This window comes from Kogia breviceps, chromosome 8 (genome assembly GCF_026419965.1).
Source record: "Kogia breviceps isolate mKogBre1 chromosome 8, mKogBre1 haplotype 1, whole genome shotgun sequence".
NCBI lineage: Eukaryota > Metazoa > Chordata > Mammalia > Artiodactyla > Physeteridae > Kogia > Kogia breviceps.
Genome location: NC_081317.1, coordinates 47,597,731 through 47,622,391, shown reverse-complemented (window position 1 = coordinate 47,622,391; position 24,661 = coordinate 47,597,731). Strand labels below are relative to the sequence as shown.

The 24,661-nt window shown below is 38.1% G+C and overlaps 1 protein-coding gene across 5 annotated transcripts in view; it reads right to left on the bottom strand.

Moving 5' to 3' along the window:
- MOB3B (MOB kinase activator 3B) overlaps positions 1-24,661 on the bottom strand; it is a 291,202-nt gene that overhangs the window by 39,252 nt on the left and 227,289 nt on the right. The window contains exons 4-5 of one of the 5 annotated variants that reach the window (XR_010841957.1): positions 6,938-7,091; positions 6,034-6,462 (exon numbers count right to left, since the gene is read on the bottom strand). The exons of 3 other annotated variants lie outside the window; for them this stretch is intronic. Coding sequence is in view for 1 of the 2 variants with exons in the window: in XM_067041389.1 (XP_066897490.1) it covers positions 548-1,705 (1,158 nt within the window). In the remaining variant the exon portion in view is untranslated. Of the gene's footprint in view, positions 1-547; positions 1,712-6,033; positions 6,463-6,937; positions 7,092-24,661 lie in introns of those variants that run through there. One more of the 5 variants, XM_067041389.1, reaches the window with a different exon arrangement.

The following is a 24,661-nucleotide window of genomic DNA, read 5'->3' as shown; positions in this document are numbered from 1 at the left end:
ATTAAAAAATAATTCAGAAAAAATAATTTAATTTGGATACTCTGACATGCATAGATTCCTATAAAAGATACCGCTAATTTGGAAAATCAACTATAAGTTACTGTACATAATACCAGGGTCTCTGGAAAATGTCAAGTCTGCAAGACATGATGGCTGGCCAGTTACCAAGGTTTTGCCTTTTTTTTTTTTTTTTTTTTTTTTGTGCGGTACGCGGGCCTCTCACCGCTGTGGCCTCTCCCGTTGCGGAGCACAGGCTCCAGACGCGCGCAGGCTCAGCGGCCATGGCTCATGGGCCCAGCCGCTCCGCGTTATGTGGGATCTTCCCGGACCGGGGCACGAACCCGCGTCCCCTGCATCAGCAGGTGGACTCTCAACCACTGCGCCACCAGGGAAGCCCTTGCCTTATTTTAATACATTATTAATCATAAATATTAGAAATATATATAATAGAGGTTATATATATTCTATAGAGTTTAGAATATAGACAATATATATTTAAGCGAAACCCCTTTAGATTTAGGAAAAGGATTTTTTAAAAAGGACCAACCTGCTTAGCAGTCTCTCCCTTATGAGCTTTGCTTCGTGTGAACTTATTGAAAATTCGAAGACATTCCTTCACATTGTTATCAGAATCAGAGGGAGTGTCATCTTCAGTACATTCCTTATCAAAATCAAATTCAACTAATCTGTTGTCTTCAAAAGTAGTGAAGTCTTGACTGTCGTCTTGTACTCTCAGAACTTTGTCTTTCACATGATCGTCTGAATAAGAGAACTGGAGTTGGCTTGGTGAATATCGCCATTCAGTTTCTTCTTTTTGAGTATCATCAATTGTTTTTACATGTCTTCTGCTCTTTGGATAACTTTCATTATGACTTTCCTTCTGTATTTCTTTGTCACTGAGAGGTGCACAAGTTATACTTTCTCCTGAAATACAGACATGCTTTTCCTCACCATCGAAGCTTTCCACCTTAGAAATGTGGTTTTTAACACCACACAAGTTTATGTTAGTTTTAGTATCTGGTGAGGTTTTCATGTGTGATTTTGGTGGTTCTAACTTGTTACTGTCATCATCTGTTTGTGTGGTTAGTTGGGTTTCATCTATCTTTTCCTCTTCTATACCACTGATCTGAAGATTTCTCTCCTCCAGGGGCAATACTTGTATCTTTTCATCCATATTCTGATATTTAAAGCCTCTAAATTGTTTAGATTTCTTAGACGTGGGAATGATTGGAGGTACATCCATTACAAGGTCATCTTCATCAGAATCTTGAAGATTTATTTTAATTCGTATTGGTGAAACATAAGGTCTTTGGCTCTCCAGGGACTTGTGGCAATTTCCACCCACAGATTTTTTCCAGAAGTGCTGCCTGTCAGTCTCACCCTGCTTTGCTTTAGATGCCCCAAGCAGCCCTGCAGAATAATTGAGCAAGGGATCATATTCAAGGTCAGTTGCTGGACATCTGTGGTCCACCACGTACCTTCTAGGCTGACTCTCTTTGCTCTTTGACAGTTCATTCCACTGTTCTTTTGGGACCAGGCTATTTTCAGGAAAACCTTGTCTCACATTTGTGTCACTCAAGGAGGCCATGGGGCTTTGCGGTAACTCTTCAAGCGCTAAAGTAAACCTGGAGAGCCTCTTCCGCTTTTCTGCAACCTCAGCCTTGACTGACTCGATTTCTTTGTTGATTCTTTCCAGTTCTTCCATAGTTGTGCCTAGTGTTGTTAATGGAAGATGAGTTTATCTTTAAACATCACTTAAGATGAAAATGTGGACTCCAGTATATCCTGGACAATGAGTTTCCTATCACAAGGACATTAATTTTTCCAAACCCAGCCTTAAATGAAGGGAATTGTTGACTAACAGGTCGTCAGTTCCTGGAATGAGAATGTCAATGGCTCTCACTGATTAAGTCTTTCAAATGTCTAGCTCATTCCCATGACTGATTAAAGTACATTCGTGTCTTATTACTAGAGTAACTATACATCTGTGGGATAGGCCACGTGTATACATATTAAACTGTGTCAAACATGACACGGTTTGGGTATACTCTATTCAACTTATTATTTACCAAGCAGTGACAATTTGGTAATAGTTCAAATAGTCGAATGCCTCTTACACAGAACTGTACATAGTCTCACACACCAATACATCTCCTCTGTCACAAGAAAGTTTTTTTAAAACATTAGTTTTTTCTTAATTTAGTGGTTCCTAACATTCTCACTAAGGACCCTGATATTGTACAGAATGCCTCAAACACCAAATTAAGCAAAACACACCCTTCCATAACCAACCAACCATTAAAAAAAACTTAAAAAAAAATCAAAAAAAAAATTCCAGACCAGTTGGATCCACACTCCTGAGGAAACCCAGGACAGCGACAAGAGATCAGGCTGCTAGTCTTGGCTCTTCACAATACCTGGCAGCTCCTTCCTTTTTACTAAGGAAAGCCCCACCTCGTCCCTCTTTCCAAGATACACTTTCCTATGGCAATTATGGGATAATTTACATACTTCTCTCTTCTCCCAAACAAGAAACTTCAGATATGAGATGTCATCCAAATTATACTCGTTAAAACTCTGAATTTATTTTAGATAACCTACATGTTTTGATAACACACATGTGCTTCCTCTTTACACAATGAGCTTTCTCCTGGCTCACTAGCTTTTCAATTTATCATTTGTTTTCTATTAAGAAATCAACTCTATTGAAATACAAAACAACGTGTGTAACAAAGGTGTAGGACATTTTGATGGAGAAGGAAAAAGGAGAAGAGCAGGCACAAGAATGAGAACTATCATAGGTTCCAAACATAAACAAATGGATCTAATTTCTTTTTAAATAAACTTGGAAAGGGGAGTAAACTCTGGGTAACCAGCTAGAACTGCATTTTGGCATAAGCTGGGTTTTATCTGGTTGCCATGATTCAGGAAAGTCTATTTAAGCAGTGCGTTGGGATGGTATTGAAAAAACAAAAGAAACAAAAAACTGTACTTTCCCTCCATGTCAGAAGTTTAAAATTTTTTTGCTCCATCAGAAGCTAGATTTGGAGGGCAAATTTTGAAGTCTGAGGCACACTTATAACCTTTGCTCAGGCTACAGGTGATTGGAAACAGCTCCTTCTGATTTGTAAATCCTCTTCGCCACAACCGGGGTCCCACCCCACCCATCACCTTTCCCCAGAGCACAGGAAGCTCCTTAGAGTAATTCCATACCGGGGATGGGTGACAGGAAGCGAGGATAAAACCACACAAGACCACGCACATGCATCTTACTGCGCATGCCTTTCTAGAATCCTGCGTTCCCAGGAGCTGGCATCACCGGTCCGCACACGCAGGTCCACAGCACGCTCCACGCCCTGCCTCCCTGGCCACGTGACTTTGGCCCCGCCCCGCTCTCCCACTCCCAAGCCTTGGGGGCGGGGTGGCCACCCACGTAGAGCCGGGCCTGGAAGCTGAGCTCTCTGTTACTGGGGCGGAGATTCTCTGCGGAAGACCAGCCTAAGCCAACCATCTTCCCGAATGTCCCTGGGACGCCCCCCTCCACGGTTTCAGGAACTGTGACCACCCAAAAGCTCTCGAAGAACGTCCTCAAACAGGATCTTGCATAGCACCTTCACTGCTCGGTATATGTCGAACACACCTGACGTGGGAGGGGCGAAGTAAGAGGGACTAAGGATTATCCCTTAAGGCTCCTGAATCTGGGTGTGCGATGCTGGGAAGATTTACTCTTGGGAACTCTTAACAACTTGGTTCCTCATTCGAAGGCAAGTGCATGTTTTCCTCTTGCCCATAATAGCCACTCTATAGCAATTGCCCTTAAGTAGGTAGGTGGGAGTAAACAGCCCTTTTTGAGGACTGGGGAAGAGACAGATTATGGGCATCAGAGAAAGGAAATGCAAGGGTGTTTCGGAATACGGGGAAACAAGTTAAAAAGGAACTGGTTTTATTTTGTCCTTTAAGAGGAAACAAACACAATCAGAGGTGCAGACAACCTGTTTAGGAAATCCAGGTTTAGTAATGGCATGGAGGGTCAGCTAGGGACAAATGAAAAGACACTCCCCCTCCCAACACACGTACACACCAGCCTGGGCTGTATGACCCTCTCCTCACTTCCAGACTAGGGGAGGGGGTAGAAGAAAGTGAACTTCAGTGAGGACTACCTGACATTCTTCATGCCCCGCCCCCAATACCATGACTACACTTTACAATGCTACCTACAGTGGTATCTGCAAGTTACGCCAACTGAGGATGAGAAACCAATTTAAAAACTATATATAGTTAACATCTCTTTTGGCCATTTTAGGCATAGTAAAGCCATATTGAGTAACTTTCTCAAGGTACAGTACGTTAGTACTGGAGACAAAAGCAACCCTTACACCTCTTTCCAATCAAGAAAATTCGTGGTCCCTTCCAAGGGTGGGTGGAGTAAAAAGGTGGGAATGGTTGGTAGCCAACCCCTCCCCAAGCCCACCCCACAAGTCTTTTCTCACCCATGGATTCAACATGGCTCCGCTGCCCTCCGAGCACCTCCAAGCTGCTGCAACAAGCTGCCTCACTCAGTTCCCACCGCATTTCCTGGTGCCTGAACTGGCAGCACAAACGCTGGCACCGACCCCCGGGGCTGTCAAAAGGGCATGAAAAATGGCAAAAGTAACCCGTGGAGGGCAGCATGGGCTACTGCTCAAGGCCACCTCCTCTGCCTCCGAAAATTGTGTGCACTGTTAGCAAAAGCAGGCAAAGCTCAACACACACACCCCACTACTACTCCTCCAGCCAGGGTACCGCCTTATATAGTCCGTTGCTACTCGAAGGCGGAGCTTCGTAGCTTTCCCAGCCAATGGGGAGGTTGGGGCTGGCGTCAGGGGAGAAAATAACGAGGGAGGGAAGGACCCAGAGAACAGATGGTAGGGCCGCGTCAGGTGGGTGTAGTGTGTGTCTGTCCTCCATGGGGAAGAAGGTTCATAAAGACCTAACCTACAGGTAGGGAAAACAATTTCCCAAGAGCTGAAAGGGCCCTTGGATTAAGGAATCTCCTACCTTGTGGATGCCTACCTTGCTCCTAAACAACATCTTTTGACTTATAATAAGTTTGGCTATTAACCTTCATGGATCATGGAGAGAACCTCAGCTGTGAAGCACATCTAAACTTTGCCTCTCTTTAGCAGGTGATCTTAGGCAAGGTATCTGACTTACCCTAGTTCTCCTTTCTTGATCTGTAAAATAAACTTGCCTTTCATAGGGTAGTAGAATTCAGTGTGCTGTAATGTACTAAAGTGCCTATAGCATAAAATAGGTGAGAATTTAGGAGGACAAGTTTCTCCTTCCCATCATCAACACATATCCACCAAGGACCTGGTACGTGGCCCTAAAATCCTTCCAGCTGAAACTGATTCCTAAAAGGGAAACAGTTCCCTATTCCATTGTTGTTCTTTGTAAACTGAAATACTCCTAGGATAGATAGGTTCATAAGTCACTGATAACTTCAATTAGTCTTCGAGATGTTTGCTTTTCTTCCAATAGCACATACTGAGCCTGGGTGCTTGGGGGAAGAGAGAAGGAAGGGACCTCCAGCTCTAAAAGATTCAGGACCCATGGATCCCCCTCTAGGAAATGACATGCTGGGATCCCTCCTTCCTTCCTTTTTTTCTGAAAAACAATGTTATCTCAAATGGTTATAGATACTTTAGAAGGTTCTAAATCTTACTGTCCTATGAGAGGACCCCGATGACTTGGAAACAATTGAAGAATGCTAGGAGTCTCTAGTGCTAGTTTTTTGTCTCTTGATACAGCACACCTGTTTTGCCAATAAAACATGAACAGGTGTGGTTTTTTGGCTTTGGTGGTGGGGAGGGGAGTAGTTAGTAGTGATTACCCTGAAAGTCCTCAAAATGCCCCCAAGTAAGGTAAAAATCTAAATGTTCTCATTTTTAAAAGAACCAGCCTAGAATGAATATTTTCCTTAAGTCACTTTCCAGGATCATTTTTACTTGATGAAGTTTTCCACACCTTAAGTTATTTCCTTCTGTTTTTTTCCATTAAATAGTTTTTATAGCTGAGAGATTTTTTATTGAATATGCCCTCCTTTTAAAACACCAGAAAATTTGAAGGTCTTAGCAGAGTTTCCAAATCATAACATGAGTGTCACCAAGATATTTTTTATGACCAAAAAATTAAAGTTGTCTATTCATCAGTGGGTTCCTCTCTCCGTTCATCAGTCTGAATTAAGTCTACTCATCATTCATGCCTGTCTCATCTGAGCCTGTGGAAACCATGTCCGTTGTCCTAGATTTTGACCTTGTGTCTGATTTCCTTAATTTTGAAGAAGTGGTGCCCCAAAATGTGCTACTCTCAGCAATCTTAGAAAAAGATGTGTCTGATACGCCTTCTGATGGATGAAAGTAAGAAAGAGTTGCCAGCTCTGGGTTAACAGAGTATACACCACTCTGACAAATTTTTTCATATCTGAAAAGAAAAACATACATCAAAAATTGTTTTTAATTGTGTACATTTGCAGCTTGGCTTAGAAAAGCATCTTAAAGTGATATATGAATTCTGTCCAATGTATTAGCTATTTATTATAACACTATATAAATGAATGAAAAATGTTAGACCTTACACAGATGTGCTATTTAGGACAGAGTTCATACCCTTTTGTTTCAAGGCTATTAAAAAAGAATGCATTTCTAGATTCTCTATATGCTTTCCAATTGACTAGGGTTGTTTCTATCTCTAGATGACTATTTAAAATATTGGGGAAAAGTCCAAGTGGGATATTCCCTGAGAGACAGCCCCATGCTCCTTTCCAAATAGGGGAAATGGAGCCAAAATGAATACCTTATAAACTTGGGAGTCACATTTGCCTAGCACTCTACTAAAGAGAGGAGGGTGGGTGTTTCCTCTCATGTGTCTTAAAGACTCCAGAGGTCTGTAGACTTACTTCGTTGTCGTCATTTTGTACAGCACGGCACCACAGATTGCCAAGAGGATGACAAAAAGGAAGAGGGTCATCAACGAGATGCCCAGCATTAACTTTAATTTGGCTTCCTGTAGTTCTGCCAGGTTGTCTTTATCTGTAGCATTCACATCAGAGTCTGAGAGGAAAGAAAGAAAATGCAGTGGGAAAGAGTAACTCTGTTCAGCACGTTTTCCTGGAGGAATAAGGATCGCAAAGCAACTGAAGAGAAGCCTTCACCACCCGGAGCCTTCACTGAGTTCTCCCTGCTAACCTCATGCAATGCAAAGGAGAAGGCTATAGGCCACTCCCTATGGCCAAGTACTCTTAACTTTTTTTACCTTTCCCCTTGACAGCAATCTTGGGGGAGCTGTCCTTTGCTCTATTTTCCAGGATCACAGAAGTTTATGGATTTGCCCTTGGTACATAGTTAGTAAGTGGCAAAATTTGGTATCAAACCCAGGTTACCAGATGTTAAAATATGTATCAGACTTCCTCCCTGAATAATAATTAAAAAAACAATCAAGACTCTGAAGAGATAACTATTAAAAATGTGATGAAATTACACACAAGGGATTAGTCCTTCAAGAGAGAAAGATGCAATTCTACTGTTGGGACATGCATTGACTTTCTTTTAAGCTAAAAGGACGATGTACTACAATGCTTTCTCCACAAGGCTTAAGAACTGAATTTGCGGGCTTCCCTGGTGGTGCAGTGGTTAAGAATCTGCCTGCCAATGCAGGGGACATGGGTTCGAGCCCTGGTCCCGGAAGATCCCACATGCCATGGAGCAACTAAACCCGTGCACCACAACTACTGAGCCTGAGCTCTAGAGTCCGCGAGCCACAACTACTGAGCCCACATGCCACAGCTACTGAAGCCCATGTGCCTAGAGCCCGTCCGTGCTCCACAACAGAAGCCACCGCAATGAGAAGCCCACGCACCACAATGAAGAGTAGCCCCCACTCACTGCAACTAGAGAAAGCCCACATGCAACAACGAAGACCCAACACAGCCAAAAATAAATAAAATAAATTTATTTTTTAAAAAAGAACTGAATTTGCCATTTTATTACTCTGATCCAATCTAGAGTACTTGATGTTAAAGAAATGGAAATTTAGTTAACTTTCTAAAATACATTATATAATAAAAATCATGTCTGGATCCAGAAACATCAAAAGTCTTTTTACTGAAGTAATGAAAATATATCTTTACTGCCAAATTTTATATCTTCCTGAATATATATTTGACTTAATAGGCATTTAATGGTGACTTTAAATAACCATGTTGCTATTTCTCCCCTTTCCCCCAACCTCCTCCCACCCAAAAGTTCCAAGGGATTTCATGATTTTCTAGGTAATGATATTTTGGTAATAATCAATGACAAGCTCCCATGTCTAACTCTCTGATATTTAAAAAACTTGTAATTGTCCAAGTGCAATTCTAGGCCAAGGGGAGTGAAATGTGTACAGTTGTCAATGACTGAGATCTTGACTTTGAGGCAGATTATTTGGGGAATAAACAAATTATGTTTAAATGGACTGTGCTACTGAATTGCTTTGCTACTCCTTAAAAAGGTGTTTGTAAATAGGTGTGCTTATAGTACATTTTGTTTATCAAGGTGGTGGTCAAAACTAGAGAAGGGTTTGAAATTCCTAACCACTGGAAATTATAGAAAACCTAATTACAAGTTTGGACAGCTTTTTTTTTTTTCTCTAAGCCTCAGTTTCCTCATCTGTAAAATGGAGATAATACCAACTTTCATGGAGTTGCTGTGAGGGCTGACATAATAATGTATGTATAGTGTAGTATGTGCTCAATATGTAATAGAAAATCAGTGATGCTCATTTTAATTACTTGAAAAGACAAAATATTTCTAAAGCATTTGTCATTACTGTATATCACTTTTCTAAACAAAGAAGACTGACTCTGTTTTCTTGATGCACTGAAAGGAAAGTGGCTGTACTTGTCAAATAATCCAGTACAGAATTGAGGTGACAGGGCTTAGATGTATTATCAGATGCTATTTCTTTTTCAATGTCTTTTTGTAGGAAAGAGGTTTGGGGGAAATTAATATATTGCCTCGTTATGAAATTTTCCATCAAGTCAGGAGTCCTTTTACTCATATAAATAAAATTAATCCATTAATGAAAACTACATTCAGTAGCAGGAATTCTTTCATTCCTTGCTGGTGGGAATACAATGTGGTACAGCCACTTTGGAAGACAGTTTGGTAGTTTCTTATAAATCTAAACATAGTCTTACCACATGATTCAGCAATCACTATCCTTAGTATTTACCCGAATGAGTTGAAAACTTATGACTACACAAAAACCTACACGTGAATGTTTCTAGCAGCTTTATTCATTATTGCGAAAATTTGGAAACAGTCAAGATGTCCTTCAATAGGTGAATGGATAAATAAACTGGTACATCTATACAATGGAATATTATTCAGTGATGAAAAGAAGTGAACCATCAAGGCACAAAAAGACATGGAGGAATCTTAAATGCATATTACTAAGCAAAAAAGCCAATCTGAAAAGGATACATACTGTATGTTTCCAATGATTTGAGCTTCTGGAAAAGGCAAAACTATAGAGACAGTGAAAAGATCAGTAGTTGCCAAGGGTTGGGGAAGGGAGGGATGGCTAGGTAGATCATAGGGGATTCTTAGGTCAATGAAGCTACTCGGTATGATTGTAATGGTGGACACAAGACACTATGCATTTGTCAAAATCCTGTAGAATTGTACAACACAAAGAGTGGACTCTAATGTAAACTATGAAGTTTAGTTAATAGCAATGTATCAATATTGGCTCATAAGTTGTAAAAAAAAATGCACCACACCAATGGAAGATATTAATAACAGGAAACTGAGCAGGAGGAATATATGAGAACTCTGTACTTTCTACTCAATTTTTCTATAAGCCTAAAACTGCTCAAAAAAGTCTGTCAATTTAAAACAACTGCATCCTAAATATTGTTCACTTGCCTACTCCTCCATTTGGTTTACTGTTTCAGGAATATAAGTTAGAAAACAGGAAGATGGAAATAGTCATCTGCAATGTGGTCATTGAAGAACACTGTTTAGGAACCATAACTTTCCTAAAACTGTAAATGTCCTCTCTGGTATGATGTCAGCCACCATGCTACCTTCTTACATATTCTATACCTTACTGAGGAAAACAGTATCACCGTGTAGACACTAAAATGTGTGAAAGTATTTGTGTTTCCCTTTAATTGAAGTATTTTGTTCTTACTTGGAATTGGGTGAAAAAACTGATCTTGTTGGTTGTCCTCATTGGCGGTTACATTTATAGCTGTTAAAACAATAAATTGGTGTTATGGTAAACAAAATTCACTTACTAAAATTATTGTGTGTGTGTATATGTGTGTGTGTATACAGCTTATTCTCATTGTTCATGGTAGTCATGGTAGTTAAGCTATGTGAGCACTGAATTAGTGAATACTGAACCATCATTGTTCCTAAGGGAAAAATACAGGGTTAGGTTCCTGTGAGCCTCTGGTCACTACATTTTCATCAACCAATCAATATCTAACCTTGTTTTGTGTGTGTGTTTCTGTTTAGAGACACTTTATTTAGTATATACTGCTGATTCATTAACATTGAGCTCACAATCAACAGCACTGTAACTCACACCTACATGAAGCTTATATAATACACACATTTTTCTCCTAAGGTACATCACAGCCTTCTTGTGTTTAGGAACATTAAACAGCATTGTACTACTATACCTGGGGGGCATTTAAAATAGCAAAATCGCCAACAGAAAGCACAAAAATGCGAAACATCTAGCACTAAATAGACCAGCAAAAAAGAAACTTGCTTAAAGCATGAGAGCTGATAAAAGAAGTCCTTTGTTCTACTCCAGCTGGGAACAAGAGCATCAGGCAATTAAATTTTTTTTTGCTACTCTGTGTGTGTCCACAAATGACTGTGAAAGTTCTGCAAGTGGAGGGTTCCAAATAAATTTTAGATACAGGTAAATTCACAAATACAGAATCTGCAAGTTAGGATCCATTGAATATGGTATGTATTTTACATTTATAACACATGCATATATGTGTGTGATACGTGAATTATATTTATACATGTATGCATATATAGATGATATGCATGTTACATTTATACTTGCATACATACAAATGTTATGCATGTTATATTTATACATGCATGATTGTACATTTATGATTTATATATTACCTTTATGCATGCCTATATTTTGATATATACTTTGCATCCATTCATGCCTCTCCATGTACATACTGCTCCAAATACAAAGAGGGATTATATTGAGCAAGAGACTTATTTAACATTTTTAATCATAAATTAAATGACTAGATTGCAACATTTGTAGGAAAATAAGAGTTTGGGGGAGAGGATCAGAAAATGTGTGACACTGATCAGCTTTCTGGGTTTGTTTTGCATTTGCATGTGATGATGGCAGCAAAATGTTGACTTATTAATTCTTAGTATTAGAACAATTTACATTGATCTTGGCTTTCTTACAGAAGACTTTAAAAGACCAAAACATTTTCCCAGCTACCTAAATACTATGAGTTTACCTTTAGCTAACATTGTCCAAAATGCAGGCTCATTTGGAGTCTTGGTTGGTTCTGTTTAAAAAGCAAAATAGAACATGATAACAAAATAAGGTAATTAGGCTTCAGTAAATTTTTGATAGAACATTCATTTGTTTGTTACTTTAGTCATCTAAAAGTTATACCTTGAGTTCCTATCATGTGCCAGACCCTGTGGTTGGCATTAAAGTTACAGAAATGGTCAAGGTCTTATGCTCAAGGAACACATTCTCAATTTGGGAGGCAGACAAGAATCACTGTTAATTATGTTGCAGGGTAATGAGGGCTTTCATAGCAATGCACAGGTGGTATGCACAGAGGGATCTAATTCAACATCCAAAAGCCAGAAACACTTTGAGAGGGAGCCTCTCAAAGTGGCTCCTGTATAGGCTCAGTGGACTAGAGATTGTTTGCCAGACAAACTATGTAAGAGAGAGGTCATTCCACTGTGAGCAAACCCAGGTGTCATAAGCAGGTTCGGTAAGCTCTGAGAGCTTCAGGTAGCCTGGAGTGGAGAATGTGGGTGAGGAATGTTACCAGAGATGAGACTGGCAAGTTCTTCAATGGTCAGATCATTTCAGACTTGAATGCCTGGTTAAGAACTTAGAATATGACCCCAAACCTAGTAGAAAATTACTGAAGGTATTTAAGAAGGGGCCAACCAGGATGATAAGATTTCTATATTTAAATATATCAAGAAAGTGAATAATATTAGAGTAATCATATGAGAAACATACTTGGATTGCATGAACTGGAGAACATAGGGTTTCATGTAGTAACAGGCCACTGCCTTCAATTAGACCACTCCTCTTTCAAGACCTTAGAGGAGAGCCATCCTGGGTTGTTATATTTTCACAAGTATTTTATAAGGAACAATATTCTTGTCAGAAAAAGTAAAATGATAATTTTGATTTTGTAAACTCTCACTCTGAACCTTCCCCCATTAATAATCTTAGGAAACACAAACTATTGAGTCTAAGCAGAAGCAAGTTTATTTCTCAAGCATGTGATTGTTACATCATTATTTTAAAATTATATTAAAATGTATTAAATATATTTATATAAATATATATTTATACACATGATATTTTAGATAAATATATATTTAATATAAATATAAATGTAATACATTTTACTAAAATAAAGTTGTATTTTAAAAAGAACTCACTTCCTATCACTTGTCAAGTAAATCTGAAAATTGAGTCTTAGATTTTTTTTACCATTTAAAAGATTTTAGAGTGACTTTAAATTGTAGTAGTACAAATTCTTTAAGCATGTTATTACTTTACAAAATACTCAGATTAATGAAAGTTATATTTTTAAGTCATATAATGATATGCTCCAGGTCTGACTACAGTGTTGTAACTTTAATACTGTGAATAGTTTTTTCAATAGGTTCTTTACTTTCTTCTTCATTGCTGACTGTTTCAGGAGGTGATAATGTCCTCGTTTCACTGACGAGTTTATCTACGAAAAGGCATGATGGATTATCAGCATATAAAAATATTGACTCAACATTTGTGATTAGGCATTTTTTAAGCTAAAAAAATAGAAGAAAAGGAGACAAAAAAATATCAAAACAAAAAAAAAAAAAACAAAGAGAAAGATGTTGACATTTTCCTGAGATACCTTAAAGGAGGCTTTGAAGAATGATGTTTGTGTGATAATGGGTTGCCTGAGGTGGGATTAATATGCCTATAATTTGAAAGAGTGAGGAAAAACTGGAAGCGTGGGGCCACAGGCTTCCTTTGACAGTACAGAAGATCTATTGGATGAGGGACGTTGGCTTCACATGGCTCCCTGAACAGGCCTTGAAGTGATACTGTCACTTCAGGACAAGTTGGTTGCTGGTCAGGGTGGTGACATGAAAGAGTTGTAACATCAGTGTCCTTGCAAACTGGAAACACATGCATGTTAACTACTCAAAACAGAGTTTTGGCCCTAAAGATTTGGGGCTACAAATCAAGGATTTTCAGGCCTGATTTAGTATATATCTCAGTCTACAATGTGTCCATCTGGAGGTATGTCAGCAAGAGTGTATTTGGGAACAATTGTGACTGAAGGACCATTGTTCTCTCCACGAAGTTGGTAATTTCAGTTAAATTGCTTCATACAGGAGTCAATAAAGTTCCATATGAAGTACAGGCAACCCCACTTCTAGGAAGATTTCTACTGAGCCTACAAACAGCACAGGTATCTTGTTGGCAAGGAAGGATGGAAAAAAGAATCCATTACCAGAGTTGACACAGCTCCAGGCAGGGCTGGAACAATTGGTAAGCAATCCTTTAACTCTGCTATGCCACCCTCAGACTTGATTTTGGAGAAAAATGTCTGGATTGTCTCACTACTGCCTTGCTCTCATTGTTTTAGAGACTAAAAGAATTGTTAGTCAAAATTTTTCTGGAGATTTCCATCTCCTTGGGGAGCTTGCTCCTCCAGAACGTCCCCGCCATGTCAACATGTCTCCCTCTGTTAGGGCCCCTTTTAAAATGGCAAAAATTTCTTATCTCAATACAACTTTGACAATCCTTTGGGGACCTGAATTGTAGGAAGAGAAGTTAGGGTTTTGGAATCTCTTCCATGGGTCCTGTGGTCTTCAATAATCCATTTCCTAAGGGAATTTGAGGTACCTGGTCTGTTTAAGAATTGGCTCTGTGTGTCTTATCCCAAAAAGCTCAAGATGTTGTCTGCTGTGTGCAAGCAAAATTCCCATGAGAGGTTTGTCTAATTAATGTATGCCCTTGAAATGTCCCTATCCATTTGTGCCCCAAATTTCAGAATTGCTCAAAATATTTCATTATTGTCAAGTAGCTTTATTAATAATTAGGCCTTGCTGAGTCTCGCTTTTCCCAATATTGAATATTGTCATAGCCAGAAATATGCTATCTTGCCTTATTTATTTTCATCCCCCTTTCCTTGTCTTCTTGCTTTTCATAGATATGAGCTATTGACACTTCAAGGTGAAAGATGTGGTATACGTACTTTAGAGACTTTTAATGGCCTCCAGAGTCACATGCTGGCAACAGTTTTATCTATCAATAGTTACACTTGGTGGAAAGATGCAAAAAAGAAATAACATTTGAAGCTGAAAGTGCAAATCAGAAAGAAGTAAAAATGTGGGTTTAAGAAAAAACAATTTTCTAGAGTCCTAAATTTAGTTATTTCATTTTTCTTTCCACACAACCAAAAATATGAGGCTAAGAAATATAAGAACGTCCTTGCCTTCTGAATTTATCAGTGCAATGGCTATGGTAGAGTCTCCCTATTTTAGGAACTAAGACTCCCTGATGACATTAGCTCCACTAAGACCTTTTCCTACCCAATAATCTGTAGTGCTATTTTGAAATCTTGCTTTAAGGGTTCTTCATATTTGCAATGGTGTCTTTCGGTACTTCCAGTTTCTTAGAGAAAAATTCAGGCCAGTTGTTGCTCTCACAGATATTTCAGACTGTGTGCCATTTGGATTTTGTGTTGTAAACACATCTAAAAACATAAGATCAAAATTTTTCAGCAGCTAGCTAAGTCACTTCTTGTTCCTTTTACATTTTTCCCAACCAGATTTTTTTTTCTTAAAACATATGCACTAACTAATTCCAAGAAAAGAATAATAAAGTATTTGAGACATTCATCAGCTACAAAATAACAATTGGGGCAAGGGTCAAAAATAAAATTCATGGGGAAAAATTCCAAACTAGTATCCTTATGCTAACTGACTCTTTCTGAAAAGAAATTATTAAGGAAATTACAAAAAAAACATATATAGGTGCATAATAGGTGCCAAAGGATTTGTAGATGTGTAATATTATCACTGTTTATATTAACATTGTCAAATTTTAGCCAAGTAAGAAGCATTCACTTGCCCTTGAACCTTCTGTTAGACTGCAATAGTTCAGCTTAAAAAGCACATACTTCAATAACAAACAAGATCTCCCCAATACATTCACATTTACATATGCACATAAAGAATCCTGCTCTTAAGAGTTGTCAGAATTACTGGTTGTAATTCAAAACTAATGGACATACCCACCTAACCAGAGTCAAAGTAAATTGGATCAAGATGCCAGACTGAACATTCATATGCATGTCTCCTCTTTCCAAAATCTCAAAAAATGACAGAAAATTTTACACACGTGAATGTATATGTGTGTTTAGTATATAAATATATATATTCATTTCCCCAAAACACACACACACACACACACACACACACACACACACACACACACACTGCCATTAATTTTGAAGAATTTCTGGGCTAGATCTATGGAGAAATAAAAGGAAATCACAGCTCAATATTCATGTTATGAGTTATGAAAGTATAAAAATTAAAATGCTGTGGTATTTTTGTAGGGAAAGACAGATCAAAGAAACAATAAAAATGTAGCAACTGACCAATTTCAAATGGAATTTAGATTATATTAAATGTGAGTTTCATATCAGTAGGGAACTACTGTTAAACAACTGGCAATCCTCCTTGAAAAATGTAAAGTTTTATGCATATTTTATGCCATATACAAAAATAATTGGATTTAAGACCTAAGAATTTTAACAAAAATATAAAATTATCCAAAAATTGGAAAATAATTTAATATCTTGGATTGGATAAGGCCTACCTAAATAAGACACAAAATGAAGAAGAAATTAATCAAGAATTGATCTCATAAAATTTTAAATTTTCTCTGTGATTAAGATACCTAAATAAGTTTAAAGATAAGCAACAACTTGGGAGAAAATACTTGTTACTTTTACTGTAGAGAAAAGATTAATATACTAAATATAAAAAGAGCCCCTACAAACAAATGAAAATACAACCTAATAGAAAAATGGGCCAAGGATATGAACAGGTAAATCACAAAAGTAGAAATAAAAATGCCCAATAAATACAGAGAAAAATTCTCAGCTTCACAAGTAATCAGAGTGCAAATTAAAACAGTAACGAGGGCTTCCCTGGTGGCACAGTGGTTGAGAGTCCACCTGCCGATTCAGGGGACTTGGGTTCGTGCCCCAGTCTGGGAGGATCCCACATGCCGTGGAGCGGCTAAGCCCGTGAGCCATGGCCACTGAGCCTGCGTGTCCGGAGCCTGTGCTCCACAATGGGAGAGGCCACAACAGTGAGAGGCCCGCGGACCGCAAAAACAAAAAAAAACAGTAATGAAAAATTCTCACTTATTCACAATATATGATTAACAATATTCATTGTATGTGATGTGATATTGTGGTGCATTCTTGGGGGATGTAAATTGGTAGATAAGTTTCAGAGTACAATTTGTGGTATCTATCAATATTTTTAAAGATTTATCCTTGATTCAAAAATTCCAGTATTAGGTATCTATCCAAAGAGAGATACACCCAAGTGTACATGAGAAGAATGTACAAGGGAAAAAACTGCACATAATCTAATTCTTTAATAAGATAGTGGATAAATTATAGAACATATCATTTTATGGAATAGCATATATCCATTAAAAATAATGAGGTAGATGTGAAAAGAGCTCTGGAGTTATTACATGAAAAAAGCAAGTCATAATACAATCCTTTAATATAATCCCATTTATGTTTTATATATATGTGTGTGTGTGTAAGAAAGATTTTTTTTCTTTAATCAAAGTAATCATCAGGCTCTTGATTTATTTACCCTGTGGTCATTTAAAATAGAGGTACATCCTGAAAAGGAAATAACTGCATCATTTTGAATACAGTAGAGGCAGCCTGTGGTGAACAGACTGGACACCACTCCTGACTCTGCTTCTTCGTAGCTATGAAACCTGGCAATTGACCTCTCTCAGCATCAGGGATTTTTTTTTTTTTTTTTGGTGGTACGTGGGCCTCTCACTGTTGTGGCCTCTCCCATTGCAGACCACAGGCTCCGGACGCACAGGCTCAGTGGCCGTGGCTCACAGGCCCAGCCGCTCTGCAGCATGTGGGATCTTCCTGGACCGGGGCATGAACCCGTGTCCCCTGCATCGGCAGGCAGATTCTCAACCACTGCACCACCAGGGAAACCCCATCAGGGAATTTTTTAACCTACAAAAGAGGACACTGATTCATCAAAGAACATACAGAAATATAACTTACATATTATAGTTCTCAAAGTACTTGAGTGTTATGTATATGTGTATATATTAATTGTATTTCTATTTTTTCTTTTATTAATATTATTAAAGATTCCAGGATAATTAGATTTAATCTCAATTATATTTAATTTTTAACAAGAGTTTCTTATGAATTTTTCACATTTTAGAATGGTGGACCTTGTAAGGACATGGAAAGAAAGGCCATACGATGAATGGTGAATAAATTGAAGTTCAGTGGACCTTCTAAACATCTCAAAGTCATCTTGTTATGGGTTGAATTTTGTTTGCCTCAAAAAGCTATGTTAAAGTCTTAACCTTCAGTACCTCAGAATGTGACCTAATTTGGAAGTTAAGTCATTGAAGATTTAATTAGTTAAGACACATGCGAGTAGGTGGGCTCCTCATCCAAAACGGTGTCCTTATTGAGAAGAGGGAAATTTGGACATGGAAACACAGAAAGAACTTGTGAAGACAGATGCAGCGATTGGAGTTCTGCTGCTACAAGCCAAGGAACTCCTGGGGCTACCAGAAGCTGGAAGGTGCAAGGGATGATAGTCTCCTAGAGGCTTTGGAGAGAGGCTGGCATGGCCAAAACTTTGATTTTGCATTTCTGGCTTCTGTGATAACTGTGAGAGAATAAATTTCTTTTGCTTTGAGCCCCAGTTTGTGGTGCTTTGTTTCAAGAAGCCCTAGAAAGCTGACACACACCTCCAGATAAATTTTGGTTAACTCACCATAAAGTTAGGTCAGTTGTTTCTAATGTGAATAAATAACCATATTGCTAATGATAAACCCTATGTTAATTATAGACAATTACCAAGAGGATCTTATTAAACTTCATAACACCTCATGAAAAAAGTTGTAGGAAATAAGGATTTCATCTCATATGCTGAAACGTCTATAAGGTAAGTTAAATTTTAAGTAGGAAATAAAATGATTATAGGAGTTTTAGAGTTAAAATAAATCAAACCAGTCTAATCAGCTTTTGTATATGTATTGCTTTTAACTTGAAAAGCTTACATTGTTTTATATCTTTATAATAATTGCCAGTTTTCTCATTAGCAGGAGTATTCTCCTTATTTTCTGTTTCCACTTAATATGGTTGTTCAGCCACAGGCTGCTCAGGTAAGGGCGTCATCTCAGGCCCTGAAAAAAAGTATGACCAGGGCTTCCCTGGTGGCGTAGTGGTTGAGAATCCGCCTGCCGATGCAGGGGACACGGGTTCGTGCCCCGGTCCGGGAAGATCCCACGTGCCGCGGAGCGTCTGGGCCCGTGAGCCGCGGCCGCTGAGCCTGCGCGTCCGGAGCCTGCGCTCCACAAAGGGAGAGGCCACAACAGTGAGAGGCCCGTGTACCGAAAAAAAAAAAAGTATGACCAGAGATCAGAAATACGTTGATTTCTTTGACTACTTTCTTTTTCTAACTGCATTTTTTCACAAAGGATTTGAGTCAGAGATTTAAAATCTAAGTTATACCATATTTCCAACAATAAACTTTATATCATTACAGGAAATTGCCACAGATTGTTGGAGAGGGTGTGGAGAAAAGGGAACCCTCCTACACTGTTGGTGGGAATGTAAATTGGTGAAACCACTATGGAGAACAGTATGGAGGTTCCTCAAAAAACTAAAAATAGAGTTGCCATATGATCCAGCAATCCCACTCCTGGGCATATACCCAGACAAAACTATAATTCAAAAAGATGAATGCACCCCTATGTTCACAGCAGCACTATTTACAATAGCCAAGACATGGAAACAACCTAAATGTCCACTGACATATGAATAGATAAAGAAGATGTGGTATATATATACAATAGAATATTACTCAGCCATAAAAAAGCATAAAATAATGCCATTTGCAGCAACATGGATGGACCTAGAGATTATCATACTAACTGAAGTAAGTCAGACAAAGAAAGACAAGTACCATATGATATCACTTACATGTGGAATCTAAAATATGCCACTAATGAACATATCTATGAAACAGAAACAGACTCACAGACATAGAGAACAGACTGTGGTTGTCAAGGGGGTGGGGAGGGAAGGATTGGGAGTTTGGGATTAGCAGATGCAAACTATTGTATATAGGATGGATAAACAACAAGGTCCTACTGTATAGCACAGGGAACTATATTCAATATCCTATGATAAACCATAATGGAAAAGAATATGAAAAAGAATATATATGTGTATAACTGAGTCACTTTGCTGTACAGCAGAAATTAACACCACATTGTAAATCAACTATACTTCAATAGTTTTAAAAAAAATTGCTACGGAGCAATTTTCTAGGATAATGGATCATGTTTCTTATCTGCTATTTTGATGCAAGTTTTAAATGCTCACCTTCATCGGTGGGACCCGTACCACTAATCTCTGGGTGAAAAACCCCACATAAAAGAATAAACAATATAAAATTCATTGGGAAAATGATGTGATTTATCCAGTGATCTACTGTGTCTCAGAGTTTCCTTTCTGTTGCCCAGCAGGTCCTATAACTAGGAGGGACATTATGATGTCACTGCCAAATGGAGATCAGAATGCTGGGGAGGAATTTCCAAAAGCTTTGTGACTCAGTCTGATGTCTTTATCTTTGGTCCTACAATAGTTTTTAGGTGTTTTTTTTTTTTTTTAAATAAACCACTATAAGATTTTCTTTGAAAATTAAGAGGTATGTTTTCATGAGGTAATGTAAATTTTTGGTTCCTAGATTTTAAAGAACAATTAATATTGCTGATAGAAAGATGAGAACAGACCTTTTTGGTTTTCAAAGCATTTACAATACCGTATGTTCTTTTGGCTAACCACAAAATATCTCCTACAAAACTAATCAGATAGCAAAATTCAATCCAAATGCCCTGTAAATTCTGGTTCATGGGCTATCTTAACTGTAATTCTTTAGGGGAAAGTTTTTTGAAACATCCTCTTGGGGGTGTTTAAGACCTATATTCTTTATAGAATATAAAACATTTGTTTTGCTAAAAACATTTTATCAGTGAAACCCATCTTTTACCTCACATGATACAGATTGAGAAAATTATCTAACAGTCAGAAGAGGACTTAGGCCTGGATAATATTATCCATACATTTTTCATATAATAACTTATATAATAAGCAATAAAGGTAAGAAATCAAATGGACAATATCACCAATATTGCTCTTCATATTAAAGGATCACCTAACATCCCCTCCCTCAATTGTAATTATTATTGATGGAGTCTCTCAGCTCTAGACAATATTCATAATTAAAATGACACAAGCATCAGGAGAAAAAGCACACAAGTTTCAAAAGACTTGAATGTTTTTTCAGTAAAATGAAGGTTCACAAATGAAGTCCAGCCAGTGTGGCACTGACTGGGCATACCTGAGGTACTAAAGAGTAAACTCGGCAGGAGTCTAATTGCTTAAGAGGGTGAGAGGAAGCAGAGAGGATTTATCCTAAAGGAAAAGATGGTTAGGATCGCAGCCTCAGTCAACCAAAGGGAGGTGGTCCAGTGTGTAGTACTGTCTGTCTTTTAGGCCCTCCAGCCCATTCTTCTGTGGGTGCTGGGAAGTGGAGAAGAGATGTGAGTAAAGAGCTAGCAGGCTTCTGGAGCCCTTTACTTTGGCATCTCCCTAACGGGGTGCAACATAGAAAAGGGGAGGTACTTGGAGCAAGCATATCCCTGGTTGCCCTGAACCACTGCACAGCTTTGGCTGATGGAGCTCAGTCATGATGAAACTTAGCAGAAGACAGAAGTTCCAGGGTTGGGGAGGAGGTGGCAGCCAGTGGAATTACCAGTTGTTCTCTCTGCAGAATCCTCTTATATTCCTAGAATAGTTATGCTTATTTTCAGATGTAACAAACCCTCTCTACATGTAATGGAACTGGTAGAGTGAATTGGTAGATTTTTTTTTAAAACATTCGATTTTATGAAACTAAGTTTGTTTAAAAATTGATTCTAATTTTCCTTTGTCCCATGACCAGTGCTCTTTCTAGAGTATATCACTAGTGTTATGGGTTGAACTGTGTGTCCCCCCCGCCCAAGTTCATAGGTTGAAGTCCTCCAGTACCTCAGAACGTGACCCTGTTTGAGATGGGGTCACTGAAGATGTAATTAGTTAAGATGAAGTCATACTAAAGTAGGGTGGGCCCCTAATACAACATGACTGCTATTCTTATAAAAAGGGGAAAGTTGAACATAGACAGACGGTCAGACAGACAGACAGACAGACACACACACACACACACACACACACACACACACACACACACACACACACACAGGGAGAATGCCATGTGAAGGTGAAGGCAGAGATGGGGATGGTGCAGCAAAAATCAAGGAACCCTGAAGACTGCCAAGAAACTACCAAAAGCTAGAAGAGAGGCACAGGACAGATTCTCCCTTACAGCCCTCAGAAGGAACCAACCCTACTAACACCTTGGTTTCAGAGGTCTAGACTGCAGAACTGTGAGTGAGCAAATTTCTGTTGTTTAAGCCACTCAGTTGGTGGTACTTCATTATGGCAGCCCTAGCAAACAAACACTAGATAAACTCTGTGGGTTCTTGGGAAGAGATTATGGAAAGTAAAATTGAATGTGTCCTCACTGTATACCATCAGTTTAGACTGTAGTTATCATTTCCATGAATGTAAATATTCTATTACTCAATAGAATAACAACTTATCTTTAAAAAAAGTGTATATTTACTTTCTATATATTAAACTATATTTTATGTCTTTGAAGAATGCCTTAAGAAGGATCCATTGCTAATGCCAAGGATGTCTATACTTTCTAATCTATGATTTTATTTTATTTCTTGTTTCTTGACCACGTCTGGATTATAAGCCCCTTCCGTTTCAGTGTCTTCTCCAACAAGAGCACTGGGCCAGGAGTAAGAAGGAATATATTTGGGTCTTAGCTCCATCACTTACCACCTATGTGCTCATGAGCAAATCATCTCTCTAACCCTGAACTTCCTTATCTGGAAAATAAGTAAATTAGATATCATACCAAGTAGATATTCGAGGCATTTACTGGGTTGAATTTATTTCCTGAATTTATTTACTTCATAAAGAACTTATTTACTTCATAAAATTCATAAAGAATTTATTTACTTTCTATACAGATAATTTTTTTCATGCCTAAAAGGATTAGCGCTGGTGAGATTTTCATATACACAGCTTTTTAAGAGGCATAACACACCAGTACCCTAGTAGGAAAGTAAATATAAGTAGAAAAAGTGATGTAGTAGAAGATGCACAAACATTAAGAAATGAGACCATGCTGTAAAATGACCCCAAACGTATTTTAAAGACTGTCAGTTGAGTCACCCTAATCTTCGAGAGACTCCATTAAACGCAGATTGTTCCACAAAGTGTACATTAGTTGTTGCAATCCATGAACGTAAGCCTCAAACCTTGCTTAAAATATTAATTTGAATATTACTTTCCTTAAATCTAAATAGTAAGTTTACACACGACATAAAATAAAATAAATGATTGGTTATATCATTGTAATTTTGTAAAACCAAGAACAATGAACTCTGCTTCGTCGGAATGGTTAGGGAACTGAGGTTCTCTTTAACAGACTCTCTCAAACTAAACAGAAGTTACCATTTCATTCAGGATTGTTAATTTTTAAAGAACTAAAATCTTTCAATAAAATATAAGAAAGTTCTTTTGAACAGAATGTAATCTCTTTTCTCTCTTTGTGGGACTGTCAAGAATTTATAGTGCCCTCTGGGTTAAGTGAGAACCTTGATTATCAATGTGTACTTTTGTGTATCATTTTGAGTATCTGAGCTTTTTTTCCCCAGGTCCAGATCCTTTTTATTTATATATTTTTTTATTAAGGTAAAGCTTTTTTTAGCTTCTAGATAAATAGAAATATTGAAGTAAGGGTATTTTACTAACATGGTGACTCATGTAGTAAAAGAGAAATATCTGTTGATATTAAAATGTTGGATTTAAAACCAAATCTGTCATGTAGTAAAAGAGAAATATATGTTGATATTAAAATGTTGGGTTTAAAACCAGATCTTTCATTCACAACTTAATAGAAGAGGCAAGGGGAGACTGCATGGAATCTGGCCAGGTTGAAGTTGTTTAATTAGGTTGCTATTTAAAAACTGCCACTTAACCTAAGTCTTAAGGAGGTTGCTAATTAATAGCTATCCAAAGATTCAGGATAACAGGGTGGATGCGTTAGGACAGAGAGACAAGAACATTGAGGCTGCTAAGTAAAGAGTGGAAAAACTGATTTACTGTGGGGTCTGGAAGTTTAACCCTTCAAAGCTGAACAGTGCTGTGTAATAACGAGGTCCAAAGGGCCTGGCTTCAGATTGCTAAATTAGATTAGAAGGGAAGAAGAACATTGGCATTGGGCTGTACATTAAGTAAAATGAGAGACCATGATGTGTTGTCTGGGGCCAAGGAAGCTCCCTAGGATGTGTAAGACTTGGAAATGAGAGGAACTGTGGGAAAGTGGTACCTTGGTCTTCCGTGAATGAGGCTGGTGTAGAGAATGACACAAGTTGATGGTGGTGGGTAGGGTGGTAGAGAGTGGTATTGTTAAATGGCATAAACCTGGGAGGATAGGTGGTTTTTGAGAGCACAAAAGTCAAGATATTGGAGAGAAAGAATGCCAACCACACCTCAAGGCACTGATATACACTGGGGTACATGAGATATAGGAGAAGGGCTTCTAGAAGGCTCCAGGGAAGAGCCAGATCTCGGTGAGAAGTTGTACTCATACTGAATCTAGATGTTGTATTTACAATTTAACGTTATAATATAAGCACTCTGACACACTTAATTTTAATATCTGTATAACATCCAATTCAGTGAATATTTATTACTTTTTTGGATCATTTACCTTATTGTTGTTTAGGTTGTTTCCAATTTTCCTTATTACACACAGTAAAGTAATAAGCATACTTATGGCTAAAATTTTTTCAGCATTTATAATGATTTCATTTAGATAGTTTCCTAAATGAGGAATTTCTACCTTAAAGCATATGAACATTTCCAGGATCTTGATACTCA